Source organism: Onychostoma macrolepis, chromosome 22, assembly GCF_012432095.1.
Source record: "Onychostoma macrolepis isolate SWU-2019 chromosome 22, ASM1243209v1, whole genome shotgun sequence".
NCBI lineage: Eukaryota > Metazoa > Chordata > Actinopteri > Cypriniformes > Cyprinidae > Onychostoma > Onychostoma macrolepis.
This window is the reverse complement of record NC_081176.1, coordinates 6,658,806-6,680,072: the sequence shown is the minus strand read 5'-3', so window position 1 is coordinate 6,680,072 and position 21,267 is coordinate 6,658,806. Positions and strand designations below refer to the sequence as shown.

Genomic DNA, 21,267 nt, shown 5'->3' with positions numbered 1-21,267 from the left:
AATTTCAGGTTTATTGATTGGGTATCAATTTGTTATACATATATAAATATAAAAAAGCATTTTTGTAGTTCTCCTTGTCTAATATGTACCAAAATTCCTCAAGGTTCAACTGTAAAATAGATTGGAAATGTGTGTGGTTTTGATACAGTGCTAATGACATTAGTATGTCATTGCTAAGGTTTTTGGCATGCTTTTAAATGTATTGCAATGCAATTACTGTGGTGTTATGAATAGTTTTTACTATGCTGTTACTATGTGGTTGCTAGGATGTTCTGAATAGTTTTGAGAACTGTATGTTGTTGTTAGGGTGTTCAGAAAAGCTTTTACCATGTTGCTATGCAGTTGCTAGGGTGTTTTGAATAGTGTTGAATATGCTGCTACACAGTTGCTAGGGTGTTCTAATTGTTTTTACCATGTTGCTATGCAGTTGCTAGGGTGTTCTAAATGATTTGACCATGTTAGTATGCATTTGCTAGGTTGTTCTGAATATTTTCATCATGTTGCTAGAATGTTTTTTTTACCACATTGCTATGCAGTTGCTTGGTGTTCTGATTGTTTGTATAGTGTTGCTATGTAGTTGCTAGGGTGTTTTGAATGTGTTTTTTCCATGTTGCTATGCACTTGCTAGTGTGTTCTGAATAGTTTACATCATATTTCTGTGCGGTTGCTAGGATGTTTTTTTTTTTTTTTCCTGAGAATTCTGAGTGGTTTGTAGATTATTGCTATGCAGTTGTCAGGATGTTCTGCATGGTTTACAGCATATTGCTATGCAGTTTCTAGGGTGTTTTGAGTGTTTATAGCATGTTGATATGTGGTCGCTAGGCAGTTCTGGATAGTTTCTAGCATGTTGCTGTGTGTTTCTAGGGTGTTCTATGTGGTTTTTAGGATGTTGCTATGAGATTGGTGGGAAATTCTGAGTGGTTTGTAGAATGTTGCTATACGGTTGCTAGGGTGTTCTGAATTTTTTCCATGTTGTTATGGAGTTGCTAGGGTGTTTCGAGTGCTTGTAACAAGATGCTATGCAGTTGCTTGGGAATTTATAGACATCTGGGATATTGCTACATTGTTGCTAGGGTGTTCAGAATAGTTTTTAATATGTTGCTGTTTGGTTGCATGCCAAGATTGTTTAGATTGTTGCCATGTAGTTGCTAGGGTGTTCTAAGCATGTTGCTATGTAGTTGCTAGAGTGTAAAAAAAAAAAAGTCAAAAATGCTGAATAATTTGACAGTGTCTTGATCGTTGATCTGTTATATCCCATCTCTGAGGGGCAGCTTCTTACGGACATACTGCAGGTCTCGCGGCCTTACTTGAACTGTTCTCCTTGGTCTGCGGCATTGACAGCTACTTGGAAAGATTTGTGGTGCTCAGAAACAATTATAGGTCATAAATGCATCAGTGGGAAGGAGCTGCGGGGATGAAAGCGGAAAGCCTCTTATTTTAGTTTCACAGCGATGTCGGAGTCCTTTTATCATGCGCTCAGAGACTGACCAGATTTCGTGACGTGGCCTCCTTAAGTTGTTTGATATTGTTTTGTTCCCTGCGCCACCATGTAGTCAGTGTGTTTGCGGTCCAGACCAGAGCTGTGCGCTTTATAATTGGTTTAACTTGAACAAGACCAGCTGTGCAATAAAGGAGCAAAGCCGCGTGAAGAAATCCGCGGTATACTGGGTGTCCGTAGATCCTTCTGAATCACGATCCAGCGCGTAAAGACAAGGATTTCGCATGTGTGCTAAAAGTAATAGTTTGTGACATATTTATTAAAATACATTTAAAGACATGTTGACACCACATGAATGCCTGTGAGGTCCATTTGCGACAAATTAACTCTCCTCCAATCAGCATGTAGCATGTTTTCCTCTCCTCCAATCAGCATGCAGACACTACTTAGGCTAGTTTTCTCAGGCAACGACTGGGTTAATTTTATCCTCAACGATCTCGCAAGCATTTCTCAAGTTAAATCATGTAGCAACTGAATAACGATAAACACATGCTTAATTTCTTATTCAGCAGACTCTTGTCCTAAAGGGAAGAATCCTGTTTATGGTGCCTAAAGCCAAATTTATATCACACAGTGAAATTATATGCAAATCACCATAACAAACACAGAACTCGTTTATCAGCTCTGTTCTTTGTATCTGATTTATGGAGATGTTTTTTCCAAAGATGCCAAAACAACATGTTTCTCTTAATTAAATAAGACACTAGACAATGAGAACGTTGTGGTTGTCTTGATTTCTCCTCTGAATTGTCGATTAACTGAAATATTGAATTCATTTGCATGGACTCCGAAATGGTTTGAATTGATATCAAGCTAACCAGTTACAAATGTGCAAAAACCGCCGAACTACCTTCATCAGAGGAGCCTCTGAGAACTTCATCATTATCTGTCTGGAGAACACCTGGAGGCGTCGTGCTGTAATCACACAGGGCGGTCGACGCTCTGTCTGCACGCAACTGCAGTTAACCCTTCCTGCCCTCTGTAAAGAGAAGAACATAAATCCATGTTTCCTTCATAACCTCACACTGTCGTAAACTAAATTTAATCATCTCAGGAACGTGTTTGCGGTGCTTGGCGGCTCTCTCTCTTAAGGCAAGTTCCCACCACAAATGATATTAACGTCCACACCAACGGACAATAACGTTCTGTTTAGTCCAGTGGTAGGCAACGTCGGTCCTGGAGTGCCCCTGTCCTGTAGAGTTTAGCGCCTCCAACCCTAATCAAACACACCTGAACAAGCTAACCAAGGTCTGCAGAATTACTAGGGCTACAGGCAGGTGAGGTTTTTTTTTTTTTTCAGGGTTGGAGCTAAACTCTGCAGGACATCGGCACTCCAGGACCGACGTTACCTACCCCTGGTTTAGTCTATATGCACGCGCTGCGGTTATGACAACTGCAGATTTAAATATTGGCGCTCTTTAATGTTGGGTGGATTCTGATTGGCTGTCAATATTTAATGGTTCTACTGGGGGGAAAAAATAAAAAATAGCTCCTGTTAAAAATTGAACATGGCACTACTCTAAATAAGGTATAGCTTTACATTTGGCAGAAAGGGAACGCAAGAGCTGTGTATCTTGAATTTAGTGCTAGTCGCTTTGGATAAATGTAAATGTAATATAAATTGTGACCCTGGACCACAAAACCAGTCATAAGGGTCAATTTTTTAAAATTGAGATTTATACATCATCTGAAAGCTGAATGAACAAGCTTTCCATTGATGTAGGGTTTGTTATGACAGGACGATATTTGTCCGAGATAACAATTTGAAAATCTGGAATCTGAGGGTGCAAAAAAAAAAAAGAGAGAAAATTGCATTTAATGTTGTCCAAATGAAGTTTTTAGCAATGCATTACACTAATCAAAAATCAAGTTTTGATATATTTACAGTAGGAAATTTACAAAATATCTTCATGGAACATGATCTTTAATTGATTTTTTTATGATTTTTGGCATAAAAGAAAAATCGATAATTTTGACCCATACAATGTATTGTTGGCTATTGCTCCAAATATACCCGTGCTACTTATGACGGATTTTTGTGGTCCAGGGTCACAATTGTGTTATTCTAAAATTAGAATGCTTATTAAATACGTTATAGTTACAGTTATTGTCCTTGGTGTGAACAGGACTTTATGGTGTTAATAGCCTACATGACTTTGCCTAAAGGAAACATTCCGTTTCTTGCATCAGTTAGGATAACAAACGGACGTAAGGTGTGTGCTAATCAGGGGCATGTTGAGTCAGTGTTTGTTTATATTTTCCACATGTATCTAAGTAAATACTACAGCTAATATGCAAATGCTAACAGTTCTCCAGGCAACCTTACTGGTATGTGGACATGTACATCTTTTAAAATCATCTCTGGTGTGGCCCTATTCATTTCTTCCATTCATAATGCATTCTTCCAATAGCTGTCTGGATCATTCAGGTTGTTTTGAGACAGGTTGTCATGTTATTTTTGGAGGGCTGTGGTTTCCCATGCACCCTTTAGTGAACACTGAGTGGATTTCAAAATGTGGATTTTTACATAAATCTCAAAGTATTACTTGTCATATAAAGCTTAACCCGAAACTATTATTTTGTGCATATTGTGTAATACTGTATGTATTATTCATCAAATTTTGATGTGTTTGAAATGAAGAAACAAACAAACCCTAAATGCTCTTTGGAGTACTGCAGCATGTTGCATTGAAGAAGTCTGTATGTTGTCTCCCTCTTGTGTTCAAACAGAATTTTATTGACTGAGAATCCTCAAGAAACCTCACATTATCAATATGAATCAATGCTTTCTTTATTTCCTTTACAAAATTTTGACAATGTATACACACAAAATATTTCCCTGAAAACTGTTTCAAAAGTGCATGTTTAAAATATAAAAAAATTCCCTTTAAATGAAAATATATTTTTTAACTTTTAAATTATAACATTTATATTACTTATACATTCTCGTAGAAAACAACAGCAGATGGCAGTTTTTATTTGAGTATTTTACAGTTCTGATTGCTTTCCTTTGCATTCGGCTTAAATGTTAAATGAATCAAAGTTACGTGTTTTTTTTGTTTGTTTTTTTTACGGTTTTTGTTGCACATGTGCTCACTTTTACAGTCCTTTCTGCATTTGTCCATCAGCATCGAAACTCACACCTGCTGACTTCTGATCCGCAAAGAGAGAAATGCCACTGAAGCCACAACGATGACGTGTCCGAGGAGGTGCAGTTCCTGTGGCGAAGGTGAAACTCACCTGCCCACTGCGGCTTAACCGCTCGATGCAGATAAACAAGAAGTGGTGGAGCTGAGGCGTGTTTTCTTGCCGTTCCTGGGTTCAGGCTGAGGGCTGGTGCTCAGGTTTCGTACCTTGCTGAAGCTGTTGCGCAGACTGCTATGTCGACTCCCGGAGGTACTGGATGTCTCCTTGGACATGAAGGTCTTGGGGTCGCACAGTCCCGCCTTCAGACAGCAGGAACACAGGAGCGTCGCGATGGCTTTGCGCAGCTCCAGGCTGCCGAATGAGTAAATGAGCGGGTTCATGGCCGAGTTGAGCACGGCCATGGCGATGACCCATTCAGGATTGAAGAGTGTGCTGCAATTACGAGAGTAGCAGAAGAAGTCCACCAACAGGAGGATGAACAAAGGACCCCAACACACCATGAAGACTCCAACGATGGAGATGACGGCTTTCAGGAGGCGCAGTGAGCGCTTGCTGCTGCGTAAGGATATGGTCTCAGTGCTACTGCGGACGTGGCAGTAGATGGCGAAATAGAGAGCGCCGATTGTAAGCAGGATTATGAAGAAGATGACCAGGGCGAACAAGATGTAGCTCTTGGAGTAGAGCGGCAGCAGCGTGGAGCAACTTCTTAGATCGCAAACGCAGTTCCATCCCATCAGCGGAAGGAATCCGATTATGAGCGCTGTTACCCAGCAGAGCAGCACCATTATGTAGATTCGGTAAGTCTTTGTGGCGGTTTTCTGGTGGACGGGCTTCATCATAGTGGCGTAGCGCTCCACTGCAATCAAGAGTAGGCTGAATATGGATGCCGCCAAAGCTACAAACAAAAGTCCTTCGCGGAACAACCACAGAACTGGGCTTAGCTTGAAGGTGTGGTCGCCAGACATGCAGATGTTGACCACATAGGCGGATCCCGTCAGCAAGTCGCTCAGCGCGATGTTGGCGATGCAGATGAATATCCAGCGACGACGCAGACGGACACCGAACAGCACGGCCAGCAGCACCATGAGGTTCTCCAGGATGATTAAGATGCTGATGCACAGGAACAGGATGGTGAGGGCACTCACGCCCTTCTTTGAGGGCTTGCGGTGTTGGAGGCGTCCAGTGAAGTTGTAATGCTCCAGGATGAGACTGCTGCTGGTGCTGTTGTAGATGTCGGGACAGGAAGAGGCTGAGCTGAAAGAACGCAGGACCTCCATGGTGTGAGAAGCTGGAACGTGGAGTTGAATCTCACTGGGGTCGATTCGGTCTTCGATGCAATCGGACTCCAGGCAATCAGACTCCGGCTTCTCAGGAATATCCGGGCCCTCTTTCGGAATGACCTGATGGAAAACAGTCGATTTGACAAACGCAAATTAATTATTGTTGGGTTCTGAACTGAATAAAAATCAAAGATTTAAAATTTGCTCTTAAAAATAAAGATTCCAAAAAGGAGTTTTCATAACAATGCCATAGAACGGAGATCTCAAACGCAATTCCTGGAGGGCCACAGCTCTTCACAGTAGCTCCAACCAGCTCTAACTCACACCTGCTTTGAGGGTTCTAGTAATCCTGAAGACCTTGATGAGCTGGATCAGGAGTGTTTGATTAGGGTTGGAGCTAAACTGTGCAGAGCTGTGGCCCTCCAGGAATTGAGTTTGAGACCACTGCCATTGAAGAACCATTTTGGTTCCCCAAAGAACCTTTTAGTGAACAATTCTTTAGAAAAAAAATTCTCTTAGTGTGAAGAACACTTAAAAAAAATCTAAAGAACCTTTTTCCACTTTAAAGACAATGGAAAGATTCCATGAATGTTGAAGGTCCTTTATGGAACCATCAATGCCAATAAAGAAGCAATGCAATAAACAACCTATTTTTAGGAGCGTATGCCAAATGAGGGTCATCATGTTTGGTGCAGTCATCGTCCCAAAGGTGATGGCAGTTAAATGTTCATTTTTACTAAGCTACCCTGCTGTCATGTGGTTGTAAAAATCCATCTTGCTTTAAAATTGATTTCACATTACAGGGACCGTCCCGCTGGCACTAAGTGTCTTGCTCTAGTGCACAACGGTGTCATCTCAGAAGTTGCTATTTCGGTTACCAGATTTTCAACCTCTAGATTACACCACCACCCACAAAATACAGAATAGTGACAAGAATAGTAAAGAATTATTCAAATATCTTAAATATTAGATTTTTTTGTTTTGTTGTAAAAATATTTTAGAAGTGAACGCATCATGAGTTTGACCTAATTTAATCTCTGCATGTGTAAAGTACATTTAAATATCTCTAGTTTCACTACTGCACTTGTGGTTAAGAGGATTTAAAGAGCCTGCACGTGACCATGTAAAACAGTAAATGCAATAAATCAATCAATTAATGAATAAATAAAAAAATCATTTAGTTTTATATTTAAATACAAACTTACAGGTTAATTTTACAAGTTTTTATTTAAGCTAAATGAAAATGTTTTTTTTTTTTTTCAAATTACTACTAAATAGTTCATAATAAACTTAATATATATATTTCAATTTTTTTTTTAAATCATACTTTTTTAAAATAAAAAACAATGACATTTTGCTGGTGCGTCTTAACTCACCTCTTATTAGTGATGCTGGTGTAACTGGTATTGAGCCATGCTCTGATGCAGAAAGCTCTAGCGCTGGCTCTCTGAACGATTATATACCCTGCAGTAACAAGGAAGGAAGCCTTCTTGCAGATATTCGACACACCCAATGGAGAAAGCAAAAATTCTCAGTTTCTACACTTTTTAAAATGCACAATTGAGACATATTCCCAGAACGTGTACAAATCATGGATTGCCATGAGAAAAATCATGTTGCATTGCATGCATTAAGATTTGGCAATGAATATAGTACATATTGGGGAAGATCTGTCATCTGTGTGAATGCCGTTTGCAAAAACTTATAATAAAAAATTAAATTGAAAAATTAAAACACTTTTAAAAAATCATCAAATACAAACTATATTAAATGCATGTAAATAAAAATTGTAAAATTATTATAGCTTCAATTTATTAAACAATTTACAGTTTTATATGTGCAACTAATATATTTTACACTGCAATAAATGGACAATAAAGATTTAATACTACTACAGGAAGTCATTGTGCCAGTTTCTAGCCAGCACGTGTCACAGTAGTGAAAACATTTTGCAAGACCCTTTAAATACAACTGATGCTACACAAAAATTCTTACAACAGCCTTGAAGTTGCTAAAACTGATATTTCTCAGAAGCCAGTCAGCAAACAGGAAGATCTGATGACCTAGTAAAGTGGCCTCCTCCCTTACTGTTTTCAGTTCACCTCATCCAGCTGGGTGGAAACACACACACACACACACACACACACACACACACAAACACGCGCGTTTGAATCTTAGTGAAGACATCGCACATACTTTCTATCACCTAACCCAACACCCAAATGTGCAAAACACAAGATTAAAAGAAAAACGTTTTGGCCAATTTGTAAGACTTTTTATAAAACTAATAAGGACCAGTAAAATGGCCTCACTAGTAGGTTGTCACGTTATTTCACTATAAGTGAGGACATTTGGCCCTCACAACTAGTTAAACAAGCACACACGCACTCATCTGCATGTCTGTTTAGAATGCATTACATTTTCAATCAATAGATTTTCCCAGCATTGACAAAGAAATGCTTGGCGATCGTAAATATATTGCATGTGCAATGAGTCATTAAACTGTTAATTTCACCTGTAAACTTTAAGGTAGAAAGCATTCAGGTTTTTTGCATTTAATTGTGGCCAATCAAGGTTGAAAACGATCTGATTTGGTCCCTTTTTGTCTATGCATCAATTCGCTCTCATCCAAAAATGGTTTAAAATAAACCAGAGTGGAATTACCCAGTTTCTTTTCCTAATTTTTGTTTTGTTTTATACAACTTTGTAAATGTTGGGCTAAGATGAAGGAGGGGGGCCTTCTGAAACTACCACATCCTGAGGTAAGAAGCAACACCCTTCACAGTTACCAACGCCCTGTTTACACTTGTGCGCAACGAAAATAAAAAAAAAAGTGTTATCAGACAAAGCCACAAAAAAAAAGCAAAAGTGTGTCACTATTAAACGTAATCACAAACTGAACTTACGCGACAAAAGAGTTGTTTACAGTTTGGGGAAAGATTCAGCCTTATTTGGTAAAAGCCGCACACCACACAATAATGCTTTATATGGGTGTTTTAATCTTTATGCATGAATCCAGTCTTCAGATTTGACTTTAAATGCGAACTTTCTGTAACAAATACATAAACATTTGGATGTAGGCTACTCGAGAGTGAATTTATGTTTCTCATGATCGGAAAAAAAGCTTCTGAACTGAAGATGTTTGAATTTTAACAAAACGCCTTTAAATGCACGAGTTCCTCCTTCGGTTGTGTTTAAAACCATCCCAGGATGCACCTCATGACATTGGTCGATAAACGAGTGAGCAGAGCTGGAATCTAGACAAAGAAACTTAAATATAAGAGTTTTAATTTACATCGCATCATTCCCATGCCTCAATTTGTTATTTTAGAGTTTTCAAGATTTTGCTGTTAAATTCAAATGTGCAAAATACACTAATAATGAACGAGTGGATGTGGAGAAGGTTCTTAAAAATGTAGGTCATTCTTCTTCGAACATTTGCATTAGGCTCTCCCGTATCGCACAAGTCATTTATCTGGTCCGACAGACTTGTTCAGGATATCTGATTTCGCACTGACATCTAGCTGTAATTCATGTCATTACATTTGAGTTTTTTTTCAGACAAGCTGTACTACTCATACTCAACCACAAGGGTTTGCACTTTGCACACCTTTACCAGACCGACGGCTCTTAAAATTAAAGTCTCATACAAACCTCGCGTAATCTCAGAAATGAAGATTGTGCTTTATTGCCAAAACGTTTGCAGTTCAATGCGAATAACGCAAAATAAATATGCATGACATACATGTGTAGAAATATTACTAATGTAAGTAAAATAAGTAATGTTAAATTAAGTTATACTAAATTATACTAAAAATATTTAAGGTAAGTGGTTGCAATCAATTTATTTTAACTACGTTTAAATAAATTTGTTAATTTAAATGTAGCTAAAATAAATTGATTGCAACCACTTACCTTTAAAAAATGTAGTAAATTCAATGAATCATTTGTTTTTTTTTCAGTGCAGAATGGAACCGGAAACAAGGTAAAAGCAGAAAATGTATTGACCCTCAGGCCATCCAAGATGTAAATGAGTTTGTTTCTTCATCAGATTTGGAGAGATGTAAAATTAAATCACTTGCTCACAAATGGATCCTCTGCAGTGAATGGGTGCCGTCAGAATAAGAGTCCAAACAGCTGATAAAAGCATCAAAATAATCCACACCACTCCAGTCCAGTCCATCAATTAATCTCTTGTGAAGCCAAAACCTGCCTGATTGTGAGAAACAAATCCGGGGTGTTTTTAACATTTAACCATCCCTCAAAATATGAGTCCATAATCCATAACAACGCTTCCTACAGTGAAATAGTCCATTTTATGTTGTTTTTACGTTGAATCAAAATCCACCAACAGTGCTGTTTAAGACTTTTTTTCGCTTCACTGGGGAAAGCAATTTTATGAATAGAATAACTCATTATTATTACAGACACAAACTTTACAAACTTTTCACTCCACAAGATGTTAATTTATGGGCTTAAGTGGTGTAAATTACTTGTGGATTACTTTGATGTTTTTAACAGCTGTTTAGACTCTCATTCTGACGGCACCCATTCACTGCAGAGGATCAATTAGTGAGCAAGTGCACTGTAAAAAAAAAATTAAAATAAGTTGATTCAACTTGAAATAATTTGTAACCTGGCTGCCTTAATGTTGCGTTCAATAAGCTAAAAAACATTTGTTGTTTACACATATATTGGAGTTCCTTAAACCTAGATTTAATAGTTGGGGTAACAAAGGTGAAGCTGAATCAACTTTATACTTTGTATAACCAACATGTTTTTAGTAAGCCCAACTAGACGAGAAAGTTGTACCAAACTAAATTCAAGTTGAAACAACACAAAATTAGTGAGACCAACAAATGTTGAGTCGTTTAAACTAAGCATTTTGTTGAATAAACTTGTAATTATGAGTTATGCAAACTAAATACAAATTGGCTAAACCTAGATTTAATAGTTGGGGTAACAAAGGTGAAGCGGAATGAACATTTTAACTTTGTCTAACCAACCAGTTTTTAATTAACCCAACAAGACGAGAAAGTTGTGCTAACCTAAATTCAAGTTGAAACAACATAAAATTAGTGAGACCAGCAAACGTTGAGTTGTTTAAACTAAGCATTTTGTTGAATAAACTTGTAAGTATAAGTTCTGCAAACTTAATACAAATTGGCCAAACTAAGCGTCTTGTTGATTTAACTTATATTTTTAAGGCAGCCAGGTAACTTTTTCAAGAACAGTTCATCTTACTAGTAATGTTAAGTTCATTCAACTGGCTGAACTATGTAATTTGCCCACACAACTCAAGTTTCTATTTTCTACTCGCATAAAATAAAATACATTGCATGTTCTTAAATGTCCATGACATTTTTATTTCAAAATTGACAGCATATTTAGTATTAGTGTGTTTAGTATAAAAACACCTTTAAAAACAAACACTGACATTTCATATTAACATTTAATTTCTTTGGAACAATTGCAGTAAATATCTACATTCCTTTCACTAATGCACATTTAATCAAAAGAACAGATGAGTAATTCTGAAATTTTCCATTTCAATATAAGTCAGAACATGCATCAAAGTGCATTCAAAATTTTAAAAAGAGATGCCATAACATGGCAAAAAATGTGAGTTGAACAAAGTTGAACATGTTTCGTAGCCCGTAAACACGTGAAGAACAGTTACTCCCACCAATGTTCGTGCAAAGTTTTGAGAACATCAGAACTGTACTGTGTTTTGTTATTGATGTAAAGACGACCCATCAGGTCACAGATATCGATGGCGACAAGACGCTCTTCCAAAATGATAGCAACGCCATTGGTTTATTTTGGAAGCACCTCCCATTCCTCCTCCTCAGTCACAATCAAGATGCCCATGTCACCTCAATTCATGAGATGGCTGAAAAAACAACAAAAAAGAAGAAATTCTTTACATACAATTATAAAAATTTTATCAATATAGAATACTACTGTACATTACTTCAACTACAGTAATACATTCTGTTAAAAATATTCAATAACAACAAGCAGCAATAAAGAGGCTGTGTGAAAAAAAAAAAAAAGTTGCAAATTACATCAGACTAACTGCAACAAGTACTGCTATTTCACTAATATAAGGGTGCTTTAACAGTAGCACTTTTGGTGTGCACCTATTTTAACGATATCTTTACTACCTTTAAGATCTTGAAGGTCTTATAGGTTTGGAACAACATGAGGACGAGTAATTAAAGAGAATTTTTATTTTTGGGTGAACTATCCCTTTAACTGTGAAATAACCTTTAAACATGAATCCCCTATAAAATTACATTTCACAGTTACTCTGGGTTTAAAAAGTTGCCTGCCACTGATGCATGGAAATGGTTAAAACATGCAGAAACAATTTTTACCTGCAAAATGCACAAATACCTAACAACTCTTAGTAGAAATACACAACACAATACTGAATGCTTGTAAATACTTATATATATATATATATATAGAAATACAGAATATAGAAATTACAGAAAAACTAAAATAAATAAAATATAATGTAAAATGACATTAAAAATAAAATTTTATGAATCACCAAGTACCACAATTTCAGCCAAAAATGTTCTACTCAAGGAAAAAAAATAATAAAAAAAAGTCACCTACACCTTGCAAATTTTCATTTTAGGGTGAACTATCCCTTTAACACCATGTTGGCTATATTTGAGTCTTGTGACATTGTGTGTCATGACATACAGTAAGTGTTGTGTACTATATTGAAAACGTACGTGTTACAACTGCAGATAAACAAGATTTCTTCTTCTATTACCGGGACCACATCACTGCAGATTGATGGTGCTCATTTTGGTCACCCAACAACTATAATGCCAACAGACTTGTCCTTGATGAATTCCTCTTGAGAACCGGTGTGCTTTAATAAAAACAAAGGGAAGTGTTAAAATATGCCTTACAATATTAACAGTCACAGACTCCAATAAATATGTGCACTTAAAGTAAATAAATTTATTTACAATTTATCCAAGCTCTACAATGTGACAGTCATTCCCAGTGTGTCTGCATAGCACTTTGATGGATACAACTGCAGAAGGACTTGCTGAGGTCCATCCACAAGAACTCTGTGCTGATCTTTAGTCATTCCAGAATATCATAAACATGGAAAATACAGAAACATGTTAAAACAACACTATAAATAAAAATAAATAATCTTGACAGAGAAAGTCAAATGTCATTGCTAGTTTACGTTTCAATTACCAAAACCATATTTTACAATCCAGAAAAGGCTTTTAAAATTACATAACACAGGAAATTAGAACAAAACAACAGAAAAGCTAATTTTACACATTTGTGATTATCCTTATCACAGGGCTTTTTATACAAGATATATGCCATTATTACTTTTCAAACATACAGTTTTTTTAACCGTCCGTATATTCACGCAGCGTTGCCATGGGTTCCGGTGAGGCACTTCAATACATAACTGAAAGAAGAGTTTGTACCGTTAGAACCTCATCTGAAGCAAGATTATGTCAGACAAATGCATGCTCTCCAAACCAACTCTGAGAGGTGCTCGTTCGTTTCACTTACAACGTGCAGAAAAATGACAGTTCGAGTAGTAATCTTGTTTATTTCCCCTAATTTTAATCGTTCATAAAGTCATTTTTTTAAATTCCCGCCGTTCTAAATCCACACAGTTGTTCGTCGCGCTCCGTCTCGTGCTCTGTTTGAACGGTCTCTAATGCAGCACTGGGCTCAAATAATACCAAACAGTATATTCTCCAGATAAGTTCAGCTCAGTATAGCATGAGAGAATATTTAGTTTAATAATTATATGAAAAATACTGTGGAACCGCGTGTATTTTGAGGTTTAAGAGGAGTGTCGCGAAACTAACGCTGGTATCCATTTAACTACAAAATGCGATGCTTTAAACCATACTTGTACTATTCTTAGACAACATACATAATTGTACACATGTTAAACCAATAAATACAAATATTTACTTACCAAAAGTGTTGGTTTGAAAACATTTTCAAGCTCTGTGGAGAAGCTCATCAAGATGGCTGACCAACGTCTTCTTTCTGCAAGTCACGTGATCTCGCGATAAGTGACGTGATATGGTTATTAAATTGATTCAACACATTTTTTTTTCTAGTTTTGTCAACTTAACGAACTAGTTGAGACAGTGAAATTTAAAATTTTAAGTTGAATGAACAAACTAATAAACTGAAAGTTGAGTCAACTTAAAAACATTAATTGAAACAACTGCGAAATACTTTTTTACAGTGTGATGGAATGCTACATTTCTCCAAATCTGCATGAAGAAACAAACTTATCTCGGATGAGTATACATTTTCAGCAAATTTTCAATTTTGGGTGGACTGGTCCTTTAAGGAACAGCAACCCTGCGGCTGCAGTTCATTTTCCATCCGCAGGGCGGCGCTGTTCAGCGTCTGTTCGCACGAGACAAGTTTTCCTCATCGTGTGGTAGTACAGATCTCCAGCACAAAGACCACAGATCACATACAGCATGTCCGTGTGTCCTCTCCGGACTCATATCCGTGTGTTATGTTTTTAAAGAGGCCTCAGGGGTGGAAATAAACCTGTCTGGATGAATTTGATGAAGAGGCGATCTATTGGATGAAGAGGCGGAGCCGCATACACGTATGCACAAACACACGGAGACAATCGACCAGCTGCCACATTTATTAACTTATTAAACATGAGACGCTTCATTCGGCACAACATACACACGCCAAGGTAAGTTTGACGGCTGTTTTTATTATTTCATTTATTCGAGTCGATTTTAGTTTCGCGGCGGCGAATAGAAACTTTCCGGGTGGCTGGAAGTCAAAAGGCTTTTGTTTCAACCCCCCAAACAACATTTCTAATCTAAAATACTTAAATATTATCTCGGAAAAATAGCGGTTTAGCTAGAATCTAACTCAAAGTCGCGTTATCAAAAGATAAAAGATCCGTTCGCGGCGAAAACTCTCAAAATAAAACGAACTTCCCGGATTGAGCTTTTGTTAGAATCTTAGAATGGATCCGGCTACAATGTAACTTTTCATCTTTCATTTCCCGCCTTGTTCTGATTGTTCATTGTACATCTGAGCTTCTGGCTTCGTATTTGTCTATGATTTATGATCTGTACACAATCTGTGCTCGGTAAATTAATTGAAGTGATATAAACGCCGTCGGGATCTCAGGTTGAACCTCCTACTTGTTGCATTGCGTTTCATTGTGTTGTCATAATACAATGGGATATGTTGTAGTTTATGGTCACATTTATTTTTTTTATTGGACACATAAAGCTTTAAGTGTTCCCATATTAGCATCATAATGTAAAAACACAATGCACAGCCCTGTAGCTCATTATTGTCTTTGGAAAACCAATGGGATGGTGGTCACCACCGCTTTCCTGGACTTTAGGATTGGCCTTTATTTTTCCAACTCTGACTGACTTCTGTCCTCCTACTGTCTGTGTTAAACAGCCATGGAAAAACCCTATCATCATCAAGAACAGAAACTTGACAGGAAGTGAGAGAAGTAATTTTGACGTGTCATGTGAATGTTTTTCACAGCTATATTGTTTGTGAAGGCAGCATGACAAAACCGAAGAGATTTTGAATTGAACAACCTTTAATCTCATCATGAAACAAACTTGCTTGTTCAATCCACGTTCCTGGTTTTACTGCGAACAATTCATCAGTGCATGTCACTCCAAAGAGAAATATGTTCATCTTCATGGTAATTTCTGATATTTGGTCATTTTGAGGTGATGATCTAATTATAGTGTCAGTTCTACACATGAAGTGAAATCCATCTCGTTATGGGAGTGTCATGTTGGCATTAAGGTCTTGTTCTTTATGTAACATGACAGTGAACAGTATAATGGAGGGTTCACATTGAGAAACTCTTCAGTGACTAGGAGACGTGAACAGGAAGTTGATAGTCGCTGATGAATGCAGACGGAGTCATAGGAAATTCAGGTTGCCAGGAGTGTTAGACGGTTGGGTGTCCCTGCCCTATTTACTCTTTCTCACTCGTTCTTTTTTTCCTGTCTCTATTTTGAAGCGTTATTGTGAAGTTGAGAGGGAGGCCCACAAAGCTTTTTTTGTTGCACCATATGTGCACTGACGTACGACTGAAAGGGAACCACTGAATGAGAGACCTGGAAGTAGGGCTGGGCAATATAGCTTTACAAATATCACAATGTTTCACAGCCTTTTATGATAGCTGAGATGCATCTCAAAAGTAATGTTTGCTCTGATTTGGCTTAAATATGTTGTTTTTGGTACTCAACCAGAGGAATGATCAATTCAAACAAACAGTCCAAAATAAATCTCAAGGCTTTTTATTTTATTTTTTTTACTAAATTAACACAACAAAGAATTATTTATTAATTTACATTCAGTATTTTTTCTTCATATTTTTACTAAAACTTCATGATGCAGCTTTAGAAAGTCATGTTTTTCAGCCTTCAAACGTATTTTGTATGTGTGTGTGTATGTGTGTGTATATATATATATATATATATATATATATATATATATATATATATATATATATATATATATATATAATATAGTGCTGTCAAGCGATTAATCACATCAAAATAAAGGTTTTTGTGTACATAATATATGTGTGTTTACTGTGTATATTTATTATGTATATATAAATACAAACGTGCATGTATATATTTAAGAAAAATGTTATGTTTATATATTAAATATTTATATATAACATAAAATATAAGAATATGAATATATAAATGTATATACATGTAAACATTTTCAAAATATATACTGTTTGTGTGCGTTTATATATACATAATAAATATACACAGTACACATACATATATTATGTAAACAAAAACTTTTATTTTGGATGTGATTTAATTACATTATTTGACAGCACTAAAAAATGTACAAAAGAAGAAAAAAAATATATATATATATATATATATATATATATATGTGTGTATATAACTGTGTATGTATACATATATATTGCCTATAATATGACACATTTTTCTCCCTTTTAAATTTGTTTATTTACATTTAATTATGAAGAACTATTTAATTCTTTTATATGCACTTTTATATTTCAACATCTGTTTTAACTTAAACTTTCACACTGTCATTTAAAAAAAAAACTAATATATTTACTCGGGTTTCAATAATATTTTAAATATCTAAAAAAAATTTAAAATTATATATATAGCATATAAACAAACCATATTTTTTTCTGCATCTTATTTTACAAAAACCTGAGATTTGTGACAATTTTTGCCAAAGAATCACCACATCTGAATTTTGAATCAATCTACTTTGGAGGTGCAGTTACTTAAATACCAAAACATATTAAATCTAATGCAATATTTTGCTACTAAATTTTCAAATGATGCTATTAAAACTGTTTTTGCTTTCTGTGGTTGTGAGATAAGGTTTGCAGAACTTCTACAACATATTTATCAGATGTGCATTAAATAATCACAGTATTAATGCTTTTTTATTGCAACCAAAATTGTGAATATTCATGCAGTGGATATTCCCAGTCTTATATTAGGCCTCTAGATTTTCTTCTGCAATGGATGAACATGAAGCCACTGGTTTCATATTCGTCCACTAATGAGTATTGACGAGCAGATGGCAAGAATTAGATCCGTTTTCCCCTACATGAGGTTCACAGAAGCCGCCTTCCTCTCGAAAATCTGCAAAATTTGCAGATGGCAGCGGAATGCTTCCCTAATTTACTGAAACATCCACCGTGGTCCGGTCACTCATCTGTTTCGCTGCGGTAAAGACAGGCTTTTAATCTAGAAGGTGCCCCAAAGTGGCCTGACAGCAATGCATTATGGGTGTGTGAGGGGAAAGATAAAAGGCGCTTTGAAAGCATCAAGCAAACCGACCAGAGTTTGCGGTGCGGACTCAGGATGACGCACGCGCGGTAGGAGCGGACGGAAATTGCTAAAGCGGAGAAAAGTTGGATGCGCTCGCTGGCAGTTTCTCCACTTCCAATGCTGCACTCCATCCAAGTTTATAAATAAGCGTAATTATAGAGCGCACGAAGAAACGAGTCTGGTCTGAATCTGACACACATTCGGTTGCTGTTTTAGCATTAACCCCTTCTAAACAATGATAGCCTGATTTTGGGGTGTTTAGGTTGTGAATAACGGGGCGTTTATTGTTTAACGTGTGTCCTGGAGATGGATGGGAGTCTCCAGTCGTGCTACTGGCAGCGGGTTGGTAATGGTGTGGTTTTGATGTCCGCCCACCCACTCGCCCATTGATCTCATGCCGGAAGTGGCCTGTCTGGACTGGAGTGGAAAGTGGATGGAGCGGCTCTAGTGCCAGGGACTTCATAAGCCGCCCCCTCCATCCTCCGTCGCCGGGCGCACTGCGCTGAGCTCATTAAGCAGAGCCGCGCAGCTGCGGGGTTTCTGGAGCGCCGCTCTGTTGACTTTTGCTTGATTTGCGACGCAGTTTGTTTAGTGAACAGGCAAACATTGCACCATTCTCCTCTTCATCTGATGTAAATACACCGCAGGAGGTTTAAGCTTGAGAAATGGGCCATGTGCGCTTTTCGTCTATCTATCTATCTGTCTATCTGTCTGTCTGTCTGTCTGTCTGTTTTTCGTTTGTTAAAAAATAATACTTTTATTCAGCAAGGATGCATTAAATTGACCAAAAATGACAGTAGAGACATTTATAAGTTTGCAAATAATTTCCATTTCAAATAAATGTTGCTCTTTTGAACTTTCTATTCATAGAAGAATCCTGAAAAATAAACAGTATCACAGCTTTCACAAAAAATATTCAGCAACACAACTGTTTTCAGTGTCGATGATAATCAGAAATGTTTCTTGAGCAGCAAATCAGCATATTAGACTGATTTCTGAAGGATCATGTGACACTGAAGACTGGAGTAATGATGCTGAAAATTCAGATTTGCATCACAGGAATAAATTATATTTTAACAGATATTGACATAGAAAACGGGTATTTTAAAAAGCAAAAATATTACTGTTTTTACTGTAATTTTGATCAAATAAATGCAGCCTTGCTGAGCAGAAGAGGCTTCTTTTAAAAGCATTAAAAAAATGTTACCAACCCCAAACTTTGGAACGGCAGTGCATGCAAAATCTGTTTTTGTTTTTCCAGTATAATCGTTTATTAATCAGCCAAGAGAAAGCATCAACCCTCAATAACTGCAGAAAAATAGTGTTTTTGGTCTTTTGTTGCTTTCTCATGCTGAACGCCACACAGGCAAAAGTAAGTCATGGAGGTGAGGCGAGGCTGACGTGACATTCCTTTTGGATATGCCAGCTAATCCCAGAGCTCGTGTAATGACTGCGAGCGCCGGACCAACAGAAACATTCAGTGATTGGAAAGCACTTAAAGAGCCAAACGGAGTCTGGAGCCGTAATATTGGGAGATTTAGGAGGAGCAGTTAATGTCTTCAAGATGTTTTCAGAGCGGAGTGGATGACATGATGCAGCTCTGGCTTCTGTTTGATGACTTTTTAGAAGCTAATTGATGGTCGAAAACAGAGTAGACCAGCTTGATTGAGTATTTAGCTGCAAAATGCATGCATATACTCATGTTTTTCTGCAGATTTAAACCAAAACCGAATGCTCCTCCATGGTTTTGCATTTAAGATGGTTTTGCATTAGCAATTCCCCTCGGACAGCGGTGACCTTTGGGGTTGGAAATGTAAGGTTATCCTGGTCTGACGTCATGCGGTTCATATGGAGCCTGTATATCTGACTGCTGGTCGCTAACTATCTGCATGTTTTTTGTCAGGATTGTATACAAAGATTGTGCCCCGGAGCGTTTAGGAGGCCCGTGTTTTCTCTGGCACGTCCAGGAAAACTGTTTGCATGCAAATGGCACAGAGCGCATGTCGGCTGATTCGATAAAATTCAAAACAGCTACTAGATCAGAGCAGCTAACGCTACGACTCAACACAATGAGTCATTTTGAGTGATTTACAGCTCAAGAGAAAGATCAACAATGAGATTTCTTTCTTTTTCAGAGCTGTTTGTGGTTTAAAGTTGATGCGTGTCATTTTATCTGTTTGACTGAGCGATGGAAGACGTGTTTTAAAACAAACAAGCAAGCAAACATGGTTCAAAAATTAGCATTCATTATTTAGTTCTTTTGTGTTTTGTAAAATATAAAGTTATAGTAGTATTTGTTGTTGAATCGTTTGTTGATTACATTAAAAAAAAAAAAAATCAATACGTAGTGATGTAAAAAAAAAGATTGCTGTTAAACGATTAATCGCTATTAATCACATCCAAAATAGAAGTATTTGTTTGCATAATATGTGTGTACCGTGTAAATGTATTATTTATATATAAATACACGCACATGTGTGTATATATAAGAAAAATGTTGTTTATATATAATATAAATTATATGAAAATAAATATTTATATATAAATACCTGTAAATATTTTCAAAATACATACTGTTTGTATTTATATATACATAAAAGTATACACATTATGCTAACAAAAACTTTTATTTTGGATGTGATTAATCGTTTGACTGCACTAAATAAAATACAATGTTATAAAATAATGACAAAAATTAAAATGAATGTAAAATTTCTATATATTTTATAAATTCACCATGCAAAAAAAAAAAAAGTCTTTAAAAAAAGTTGTATTTATTTATTTTTGAATTGAATTGTATTCTTTTAATTTATGGATGAAATAAGACCTGGACTAATGAGATTCAAGTGCACAATTAAAAAAAAAAAAAAAAAAACTTCATTTCAAGAAAGAAACCAAACTATTTTATTTAGGAAATCTCAGCATTGGTAATTTTTAGTTTATAAGTGTGTGCAACTCTAAATCAAGTAACTCAAAACTCCAGTCTGTAGCGTGTACTGCAATAAAGAGTGATTTGCGTCTTTGTATCCACTTTCTGGGTATGTTTTTGTGCTTTGAGTTTGTAGGGTTTTTTGGGTCTACAGTGGGTGCTTGTTCCAGTGATGAACTGCGCTAGGATGGTGAAACTAAAGCTGGAGCACATGTGCCGCCGCTGGAGGTCTGGGCCGCTGAGATCGCGTCCCGCTGTGGAAACTACTGCCGATGTTTTATTGAGCTCCACTCAGGCTGGTGTTGAATTCTCACAGGAGTTGGAGGGCTTTCTGGACTCACTTTTGCCTCTTTACTTTAAACAAGCTTGCTTTTGTGAAACTGAAGCATTAGCTGAGCTAAAATGGGCTTTTAGATCTTTATTTCTTAAAGGAATAGTTCACCCAAAAATGACAATTTACCTGAAAAATAAATAGTCAACATTTGAAGTGGATCAAAAAGGTTCATCAAAGCTGTCCTAAGACAAGAAGGC

At 36.7% G+C, this 21,267-nt stretch overlaps 2 protein-coding genes and 1 long non-coding RNA gene across 7 annotated transcripts in view; 1 reads left to right on the top strand and 2 right to left on the bottom strand.

Annotated features, from left to right (window-relative positions):
- Positions 1 to 4,264: 4,264 nt before the first annotated feature.
- s1pr4 (sphingosine-1-phosphate receptor 4) lies at positions 4,265 to 8,036 on the bottom strand. The gene is made up of 3 exons (XM_058760831.1): positions 7,921 to 8,036; positions 7,302 to 7,389; positions 4,265 to 6,045 (listed from the first exon to the last, which is right to left on the bottom strand). The coding sequence occupies exon 3, from the start codon at positions 5,920 to 5,922 to the stop codon at positions 4,753 to 4,755; it is 1,170 nt and encodes a 389-aa protein (XP_058616814.1). The 5' UTR covers positions 5,923 to 6,045; positions 7,302 to 7,389; positions 7,921 to 8,036; the 3' UTR covers positions 4,265 to 4,752.
- Positions 8,037 to 11,204: 3,168 nt separating this feature from the next.
- LOC131529892 (uncharacterized) lies at positions 11,205 to 14,170 on the bottom strand. 2 transcript variants are annotated; one of them, XR_009268248.1, is made up of 4 exons: positions 13,910 to 14,170; positions 12,918 to 13,384; positions 12,675 to 12,817; positions 11,205 to 11,818 (listed from the first exon to the last, which is right to left on the bottom strand). It is a non-coding gene; the product is annotated as an uncharacterized LOC131529892 (long non-coding RNA). The 2 variants fall into 2 exon arrangements; XR_009268247.1 differs by lacking the exon at positions 13,910 to 14,170 and having other exon boundaries at positions 11,217 to 11,818; positions 12,918 to 13,898.
- Positions 14,171 to 14,409: 239 nt separating this feature from the next.
- The window catches only part of si:zfos-588f8.1, a 49,038-nt gene continuing 42,180 nt past the window's right edge, over positions 14,410 to 21,267 (top strand). For 3 of the 4 annotated variants that reach the window (XM_058759868.1, XM_058759869.1, XM_058759867.1), the window contains exon 1: positions 14,411 to 14,662. The gene's annotated coding sequence lies outside the window, so the exon portion shown is untranslated. Of the gene's footprint in view, positions 14,663 to 21,267 lie in introns of all 4 variants that reach the window. The other variant, XM_058759865.1, reaches the window with a different exon arrangement.

Bases quoted from the DNA above. Each gene is read 5' to 3' on its own strand.
- s1pr4 (XM_058760831.1), bottom strand. From the start codon at position 5,922: ATGGAGGTCCTGCGTTCTTTCAGCTCAGCCTCTTCCTGTCCCGACATC.